This window comes from Alosa sapidissima, chromosome 3, assembly GCF_018492685.1.
Source record: "Alosa sapidissima isolate fAloSap1 chromosome 3, fAloSap1.pri, whole genome shotgun sequence".
Classification (NCBI taxonomy): Eukaryota; Metazoa; Chordata; class Actinopteri; order Clupeiformes; family Clupeidae; genus Alosa; species Alosa sapidissima.
Window position 1 is genome coordinate 12,041,933 of NC_055959.1, and position 10,000 is coordinate 12,051,932.

The window sequence follows — 10,000 nt, forward strand, 5'->3', positions numbered from 1 at the left end:
TTGAGAATGCCAGTGACGTGTCTGAGCTGGATTTTCACATGGCTGAAGATGTTTTTTTATCAAAGGAAGTCCATTAGTTTGCCGCTCAGATTTTTTTTAAAGAAATTTCTTTCTAAACAAATGCACACACAGGCAAACAATTTGTACATGCCTTCAGGTCTACATCTGTATTCAAAATAAATTCCCTTCGTGTGTGTGTGTGTGTGTGTGTGTGTGTGTGAGTGAGTGAGTGTGTTTGAGTGATGTGTTTGGAGATATAGAACATGAGAGAGAAAGATGGAGATATAGAACATGAGAGAGAAAGATGGAGAGAGTGTAAGCAAAAGAGAAACTAAGAATCATGAGTTTGAAAGAAGTGTTTGTGAGATTCAGCAGCGGCGGTGAATGATTGTGGTGACGGTGGCGTTGTGGTGGTGGTGTGATGTGGTGACAGCAGTGATGGCAGGGGGAGAGACACACACACACACACACACACACAGGAAGTGTGTGTCAGTGGGAATGCGCCTGTGAGACGTGATCCTCCTAGGCCCCCGGCCCAGTCTCATTTCTCCTCGGCCCAGACACATGCTGGAGGAAGTAAAACTGCATGCGGTCCAGGCCGAGCAACTTTGCCGCAATCTAAACAGCCCCAGTGTGTCGAGATGGAAGGAGTCTTGAAAGACGATACCTAGAAAGTGACTATCACTGTAGACTGCAGCACACTGTGTGGGTTCTACCCTAGATCGTCCTAGGATATAGCCTGGGTCTCTTCCCTATCTCAAGGACTGATTGCATCTGAAGTGGACACGCACGTCCACTAAAGTTAGACAAACAATTGTTCTCAAGTGGCTCCGTCTGTGATATTTCCTTTTTGACTAAGATCTCGATTGCGATGTTTTGTTGTTGTGAGAGTCCTGTGATCTTCTCCACTTATTGCTGTTTGGACTTTGATCATAGAAGCAATCAGAGGTCCTGACGTAATTATTTAGAATTAGACCATTTCTGATGCTGTTGTCGTTGTTGTTCTGAAGAACTTTTGCTGTTGTGAGTGTATTATTAGAAAAATGTGATTGTTTTTCTTATTTATTGACATTATTGGTATGGGAGGACTTCTCCAGCCTGAGAATGTGAGAGCCTGAGGAAGACACAAACTCAAAGCAAATGGATTTGAATTTGATTAAGATATTTGTTGTCAGGAGACCAGATATGTTTAGTCGCTATTAGTAATCACCACAGCACCCACAATCACACAAAACTCTATTCTGCCTCCTATTTGCTTGGAGCCGAGGGTCATAAAAAGCCAGGCAATTTGTTCTCTTAATTCCAGTAAGCCCGGTCAAAGTTCCAGTTATTAATTGTGAAACTAATCCCCTACAGGTGTGTGAGCGTGTCTAAGAGAATCAAGGCAGAAAGAGAGAGGGGGGAGAGAGAGAGAGAGAGAGAGGGAGAGAGAGAGGGAGAGAGAGAGGGAGGGCGGGAGTCAAGGAGTCAGACACACTTAATGAGATTATGGTAATGTCATTTAGCGGCGCTGCCCTGGTGCTGGTGCCAACGAGCTCTCGTCATGCTGACATACTGAACAGCCGAGCCCAGGGGACAGCAGAGCCTCCCGAGTCCGGCCCCACGGAGACCTGAGCTGACCGAGCGCTCCGAGTCGACCTGTCTCTCCTCTTTCAGTGCTGTCACTTCAGGACTACTGACACGGTTCAAAGCCCCGCTGAAGTCTCACCACAACAATTCTTATTACTTAGTCGTACTGATATATGAAGCAATTCCACAGCAGAATACACATCTGACATAAATAATCATCTGGATGGAATTCCATTAAAAAGGGCAGGTTTTTTGCAGGGCATTTTGGTGCAATATTATGGTTAATGAGAGTAACAAGAACTTGTCGGCCGAGATCTTAAGGTGAGAAAATCGGGCTAATCAAACAGGAAAAGAAAGGAAAACTAAATCTTAACATAAATGGATTTATGTTACTATGCTATATCACTAAATGTATGGGTCTTTGCCATTATGAATAAACATACAGTGATTACATGTGTGGAAATACCCAAGTTGAAGAGTCATTTGGTCCACAGGGGCGTTGTCCATCAGCTCTCTTGCATGCTGTGTAATTGTTTTTGGCTATCACTCAGGATAGCCTCATGTTCTTCAGGGTTCAGACATTTGCTGGACAGCAATGACGGAGGCAAATAAGAACACATCCAGAGATCAAAACAGATGAAAAGCTAGATGCCATTTTGAAGAACATTCCCCAGAACAATTCACAATTACAATCACAATCAGAATCACAGCCTTCAGTCAGGCTTCACTTCAGAATAAACTCACTGTTAATTTACTGCTTCATGTGTAAAGTGCGCTGGTCAATCACAGTTTGTGTGTGTGTGTGTGTGTGATTGTTATATGTGTGTGTTCTGGCTGTTTGAATGTTGTGTGCGTGTCTATGTGCTCTGAGAGCTTGGGTTTGAGTGTGTTGACAGTTTGCTGTTGGCTCACAGTAGGACTAAGCCCCGACTCTGCTGCCAGTCCCCTCTGACTGCCTCCGCCATTCAGGGCCCAGCCAGCGCAGCTGATTGACTATTTGCCAGTTAAAGAGAGGGGTCCAACACACACTCACACACACACATACACACACACACACACACACACACACACAGAGGCACACAAAGACACAGACAAACACACACACACACACACACACACACACACACACACACACAAAGGTTGACTTTTGTGTCCCAGGATGCACCTCTCTGTTCAGTGTGCTCTGATTTGCTTGATTTTACTTTGTGTTGTGCTTTATTGTTGTTTGGTCTCTGGGGGTGACTTGCCAGATTTCTTCTCTTTTTCCCCTCTCCCCTCTTCCCTTTGGCCCCAGCAGGGACCACCCATTGGGTCGGCCCGGCAGCGGCCTGCGTAGAATAATAATGCAGGCCCCTGGGAAAGGCGCCCGCTGAGAAGGCCTGCCTGAAAAGAGAAAAATTTGGTCTTGTTTCCGATGCCTCCCAGGAACATTCATCAGGGAGCTCTCACTAAAGAAGGCACCACACACACACACACACACACACACACACACACACACACACACACACACACACACACACACACACACTCACTCACTCACTCACTCACTCACTCACTCACTCACTCACCTCTCACCTATGTTGAGCACTGTAATATGAAAACTTACAGAAACAAATTTTCTTTTGATATGATCATGGACAATCTCAGACTTGCTGGCGTGAATGAGTGTCTATTATGTCTGCATGTGTGAGAGGTGTGGGAGGATAATGGGGGTGGGGGGGTTGGAGAGAGGGTAAGAGAGAGAGAGAGAGAGAGAGAGAGCATGAGAGAGAGAATGAGAGAGAGAATGAGAGAGAGAGGGTAAGAGAGAGAGAGAGAGAGAGAGTGCCCGGCTCCTGTGGTCTGCAGTCTGAAGGTGTGTCCTTGGCTACCCCCTGTGCTGTGAGTGAGTCACATGGACTGCTGATGGGGTCTTGATGTGATTTCCCTGTGAGGATGTTTACTGTAATTAGCCCACCACGTGGGGATGTATCCACTGAAATCTGACCGAGTGTGTTTGCATGTGTGTCTATGTCTATGTCTGTGTCTGTGTATGTCTGTGTTTGTTTGTGTGTGTGTGTGTGTGTGTGTGTGTGTGTGTGTGTGTGTGTGTGTGTGTGTGTGTGTGTGTGTCTGTGTGTGCTTGCGTGCGTGTGCGTGTGCGTGTGCGTGTGAGTGTGCGTGTGCGTGTGCGTGTGCGTGTGCGTGTGCGTGTATGTGTGTGTGTGTGTGTGTGTGTTTGTGTGTCAGTATGTAGAAAGCAGTGGACATTCCGTAGTTGGTTGGAGACTTCTGCTCTCTCCTGTGACTGCCTCTCTGATAGTTCTATCAGATGTTTTTCGCTGTTGAAAATGATTCATCAACTCTTGCATTCTTTCTTTCTCAAGTTCTGCCACTCTCCCCTCCTCTCTCCTCTCTATCCCACTATCCCCCACTCTACCCCACTTGACTCTTCTCTTCTCTTCTCTACTCTCTCCCTCGCCACCAGTTTTTTATATGCTTTAATGTCCCATTAAAAACTATGTTTATTAATGCGATAACCAGAAGTGGAAAGTAGTGCTCTCCGCTCGGCGCTGCAGGGTATAAGCTTTCAGTAATGCCAGCCCAACTCTACTCCTGTATTCAACAGAACAGATGCTCGGGCTTTCTAATGATACGTAATATGTGGGAGGGTGACCATAGCAACCTCCACATCCACTTTCACAAGTGTGCATGAGTGTGCGGGGCCTTGTTTGATGTGGAATTTCAGGCCATAAAAAGGGAAAACCCTGTCCGCCTACGTCACCACCACCGACCACCGAGTGCAAAATCCAACGTTCTCAAACTCAAAGAAAGAACACAATCCTGTTTCCCAACAGCTAGATAATCTGGCCTAAGGTGAAGGGGACACTTCCCACAGAGCTGGCATGGAGAGTTGGCCATTTTATTTGGAGCTCTTAGGAAGAAGTTAATGTGTGTGTGTGTGTGTGTGTGTGTGTGTGTGTGTGTGTGTGTGTGTGTCAACATGATAGACTATTAAACATTGTCCATCCTTTTCCTTTACTGTAAGGTTGTTTTCTTATATATATGTAAATAGGGAAGTGGGGTCACAGGAAAAACAGTATGGAAAAAAGTATGTTTTTTGTGAGTGTGTGTGTGTGTGTGTTTGTGTTTCTGTGTGTGTGCCTCATTACGATACCTTCACGGCTAGGCCGCTGATATAAATAAGCAGGATGGTGTGTGTGTGGGTGTGTGTGCTGTAAGCCATGGGGTGTTGATGGTGAGGGATTGCGTGTGTGTTTTTGTGTGTGGCGGGGACCTTTAGGCAGCCACTGGAGTGTGTACATAGAACATGCTGCAGTGAGAGGATAAAGCAGTGCAGGTTGGCCTCAGCTGAAACATCTCAGCTCCTGTTTCACCATTCAGCTCCAGAACGGCTGCCTGCCCAGCAGACCCTTACTGACCACATGCCATGGCTCTCACAATTACACCAAACCCTATAACCATAGCTGCCTTTAGAAATAAATACTATATGCTTATATATTATCCACTATTAGTTATAGGTATTGTTTGCCTAAATGTTAAAAATAAATGGTATTTTAGGAATTATTTTGATTAAAGTTAATCGACTGATATATTTGTGAACATAATTTATGTCTTGAATTATGTATTTATGAACATAAAATCATGCAGAAATTTGGTAGTCTGGGATATGCACCCTTTAGAATATATAATAGAAAAGAGTTTTTAAATAACAACAGAGAAATGTGGGTTATTTTTTATATCTTTTCTTTTTATTGCAAACAATATAATACAAAAGATAAGCTTCTTTAAGACACTGGTATGTTCGTACCTAGGAAACAAAGACTCAGCTGGGTTAAAAGATGTCAACATGAAATCTAGAATATGGAATAAGGAAAGGAACAACACTCTTTGAAAAAATATACGAATAAAAGCATTCAGGTGATATTACAAAGAATATAACCGTTTCAAATGTTCAACTTTGCCACTGTTTCCAACAGCCTTTAACTCTGCTTATAATGAAAATAACAACTTCCAGTTTTCTGTCTTTCTTTTGATCAAGTTCTTATAACAATTAGAAGTAATCTGTACACAGCTAGATAATTAATTAGAAAATATTTAAATGGAATCATTTACAAATGATAAATAATGGAGATGTTTTTCAAAGTTCGTACCACAACTTAACAGAAAAAAAACTTGTTTTACATCTTGGTTAGTTATACGGAGAAGAATTAAAAGATAGGAAGGCAAAATAGTTTTTTTTTCAAATAAAATTAATACTAATGAATAAATTAAAGATGTTAAGACTGGCAGTAAGGAAGTAAGGAACTCCACTGAGCCTAACAGAGGGGTCAAGGGTCACTTCCTGTGGCTCCTTAAGACAGGAAGTGAGAGGCGGGTCTGGGATGTGCACACACTTGGCTCTGGATTGTATGCACATGTGTATAGGTGTGTGTGTGTGTGTGTGTGTGCGCGCATGTCGGCTGAGCAGGCACACGTGGCATCAAGGCAATGCTCTCCTCTCTCTCCAAAAATGCAGAGAAAAGTGGAGCATGGGCAAAACTACACGGCACAATGGTACGCTGATTAGGCTGGTGTGACTGCTATGCTGCTGCACTGGCACTACAAGTAGAGCCATCTTACAAGACTTAATCAAATATATACACAGAGACAAAGCACATGTGTGTTTGCTGGCATAAGAATATACCTCCATAAGGACCCAAAAACCAAATATTGGGAAATTACATTTAAATAATAAACACTGAGTTCCTCGTCTAAGCACACTTTTTAAATGACATTGTAAGATGCAAGGAATGCTTCAAGATTGTACAACCCAATTCCAGAACATACAGTTGTATAGACTGATGACCTGCTGGCCCACTATAAGTCCCAAACTACAGCTGGAGTTGACAGGTGGAGTCTTTGTTTCCTCCAGTCTTTACCTAAGTGACAAGAAAGGCCAAAGAGTCCACCTAAGGCTGCTTTTCCTCTGTGTTAACGTAGAAAAACAACAAACTGCTGAAACAAAATATATAAGATCATGACACATACACAGTACATACTAAATATTTATCATGAAATATTTCCTCACAGAGGATTTCTCTTTTTAAAAATAACAAAGTCAGATGAGTTTCTTTTCATTATATCTAGAAAAATATAACAACAACTCCGCTCATTAAAGAAGGCACAATTGGGAGCCATTTTGTTGTGTTCTATACTTAATTTTCAGAACACATTATTCTTGTTTGCTTTCTCTCAATTGTCTGTTTTTTATTTTGTTTTCGGCTTGTCTGTGAGAGTGTCTCTTGCTGAGGTGAGTGCTGAGGTTCAGCTTTGTGCGGTGAGCTCTCTCATTCTCTCTCTACCTATCTCTTTCTCTCTCTTTCTCTCCCTCTGTGTCTGTCTCTCAGGGCCGGGAGAGCTGGGTGTAGACAGGCTGCTGTTCCCATTGTTGCGGGCTGTGCGTTTGGGGCACGGAGGGCACGCCGCTGGGGTCGGCGATGGGGGTGTAGAGCGGTCGTTGGCTGGGGTTCATGTAGCTGAAGCCGGAGTAGAGACCGGAGCCCTGGCCCCCGGCGCCGGCCGAGTGGCTGTAGTAGGAGCTGGCGCCGCCCTGGTGGTCGGAGTAGTCGTACTGGGCGCGAGAGATGGCCTGGTAGCCGGCCGCGGCGGCCGCGGCGCTGTAGTGCTGCAGGCTGAAGGAGCCGTAGGCCACAGCCTGAGGAGGGGAGCCCTGCTGCTCACTGTAGTGACCGGGACTCATCTGCTCCGTCTTGATCTGGGCCGGGCGCTGCTCGGACGCGCTGGACAGCGTGGTGAGGGAGTGGCCCGTCTGGCCCTGCTGCGCGGCCTGCTGCTTGGCCAGCCAGCTCTGACCACTGGCGCCGCCGCCGCCGCCGCTGCCCGACACCACCTGGGCACCTGACGGACCGTAGCCGTAGCTCTGGGAGCCGTCGCTGGCCACCTGCATGCCCGGCTGGCTGTGGGACGGCAGGTACTGGTTGAACTCGTCGACGTCAAAATCGAGGTTGGGGATGATGTCACTGCTGAGCTCGCCAATGTCCACGTCCCGGAAGATGTTGAGCTGACGGACATTCGGCTCGTTCATGGGCCGGCTCTCTCGCTTGAGCTCACCTTTAGAGGAGGGCTGGTCTGTCTTAGGGGTGGTGGGAGGGGTGGGGGGGCCCTGAGACTGGCCTGCAGAGAAAGAGAGAGAGAGAGAGAGAGCAAAGAGTTAACTCCACTGTGCACATGACATTGTTGACGCAAGGAAGGCTACTAAAGATATCCTTTGAAATTAAGAACCTAGAGATAAGAATTGGCAAGTGACTGGCAGTGCGGTGCCATTATATAATAAGTTCCCAAGAGCTTTTCAGGAGATAAGTAGGCCCAGCAGCGACAGGTGGGGATATTTGCATGATGGCTCATAAAGTACTAATGATTTACAGGCCGCTTTTTGGGCATGATCCGGAAAGCAGCTAAGAAAAATCGAATTACCAAAATTATAGGATATGTTGCAACATGTTCCTCATTACCAAATGTACTTACATATTGTGTATTTCTGAAAGATATTGAGATCAGCTGCATGAATGATATGGCTTACCCGAATGATCGCTGGGAGAATGCACTTCGCCTATGCTGGAGGCGGGAGAGTCGGCTTGTAGCGCTTTGAAGATGGCATTGGGAGATATGTGCGTCTGTTCGCCGTCCTCCGACTCGCTCTGTCCATTCTTCACAGACTTCCGTCGACGCGGCTGGTACTTGTAGTCGGGGTGATCTTTCTTGTGTTGGACCCTCAGTCGTTCAGCTTCCTCCACAAAAGGGCGTTTCTCTACTTCGTTGAGAAGCCTATGACGTGTCAATTAAGCATTATTAGTCATTTGCAGGAATAATAATAATAATAATAATAATAATAATAATAATAATAATAATAATAATAACAACAACAACAACAACAACAACAACATCATTATCATGATTTTAACATAACGAGCAAATATACAATGCAAAAACATAATAGATTAAAATATGGAATATGCACTTTAACTGCAGAAATTGCAATGTCATACATTTTGGCCGATTGACTGAATTGTCGATTCAACGTCACCGAAAGTTCTTTCTATCAAACATTTAAAACGAATGCATTTAAATTAATACGTGAAATTACGTAAACTGATATAGCCCATCAAACTGTTTGTTGAAGAATTATTTTCCCCTGCGAAACAATATGCATGTGCTGTCACATCTGCAGAGGTGAAGGGCGCGCGGAGCATGCTTACCTCCAAAGTTTGCCCAGCGTCTTGCTCAATTCGGCGTTGTGGAGGTGTGGATACTGGTCAGCTAGCTTCCTGCGCGCTGCTTGCGCCCAAACCATAAACGCGTTCATGGGTCTCTTAACATGAGGCTTGGACTTGCTGGAGCCATTCACTCGAACTGGCATGGGCACCAGTGTCCAGTCGTAACCTTTCAACACCTGCGAGACGGCATCCCGGATGCAGACAGGGAACTTTTCTTCCTCCTCTTTCGGAAAGTCTCTAAGAACCCCATCCGGCCCCAGAATATGGTTCTCGGATGGTCTAGTGTTTTCGGTGTCAGAACTCGATCCTGATGGGCACGGGGAGCCTGCGGAGTCCACGGACATACTCGGACTCGGGGCGTCAGAGAGACACTTCTCCTGTTCGTCTGTCATTTTCAGGTACGGATCGAGTAGATTCATGCGAATACGCGAACGGAAACTCGCTGAAAAAATACAAATTCTAAAATCCTCTGCAGGGAATCTGCGAGAACCTTTTCACTGGCACCTCGGAAGGGTGTTGTGCCCACAGATTTGAATCAATCCAGTTCAAAGTTCTCAAAAAGAAAGAAAAAACTTTTTGAGATCCCTTTGTGCGTTTCCAAACGATGTCTCTTCAAAGTCCCTTTCCGTGCGGCTGAAGACCAAAGATCACTAGTGCGGATATATCAATGGCCATGTATTTGAGCTGTCAGTTCAATATCTTTGCTCCAAAGTGAATGTCATTACCGTCCTCGTACCTTAGTTGCCAGAAGGAGTGATAAACTGTGAGCGCGAAGTGCTTTTAAAGCATGATGAGGAGTGCAGTCAACACCCTATTGGTCAAGCGGAGCTTGAGGAGGGGCGAGTCTCCTGAGTCTCTAATTACCGCATCTCATTACCGCAACAATCAGAGGAATACATAATCATTCAAAGAAATTATAACCAAATCATTATAAAGTTAGAGTACTTTACCAAGATGACGTTCATCTCAAATTTACCATATTGTCCAATACTACTAGTCTACATGTTGTACCCATATTTTCCATGAGGGAATTTAGTGTTAGACCAAAAGCAAATCACTAGATAGATTTCGCGCTCACCTATGGTTCAACACCGTAATACAACTTCTGTCAAAACTTGTTTGAGGATAAAAATGTGTTGTATTCACGTAAGAAA

The 10,000-nt window shown here is 45.0% G+C and overlaps 1 protein-coding gene across 1 annotated transcript; it reads right to left on the reverse strand.

The window, feature by feature from the left end:
• Positions 1-5,299: 5,299 nt before the first annotated feature.
• Positions 5,300-9,589, reverse strand: LOC121705328 (transcription factor Sox-9-A-like). The gene is made up of 3 exons (XM_042086233.1): positions 8,829-9,589; positions 8,153-8,397; positions 5,300-7,746 (listed from the first exon to the last, which is right to left on the reverse strand). The coding sequence occupies exons 1-3, from the start codon at positions 9,263-9,265 to the stop codon at positions 6,956-6,958; spliced, it is 1,473 nt and encodes a 490-aa protein (XP_041942167.1). The 5' UTR covers positions 9,266-9,589; the 3' UTR covers positions 5,300-6,955.
• Positions 9,590-10,000: the final 411 nt, after the last annotated feature.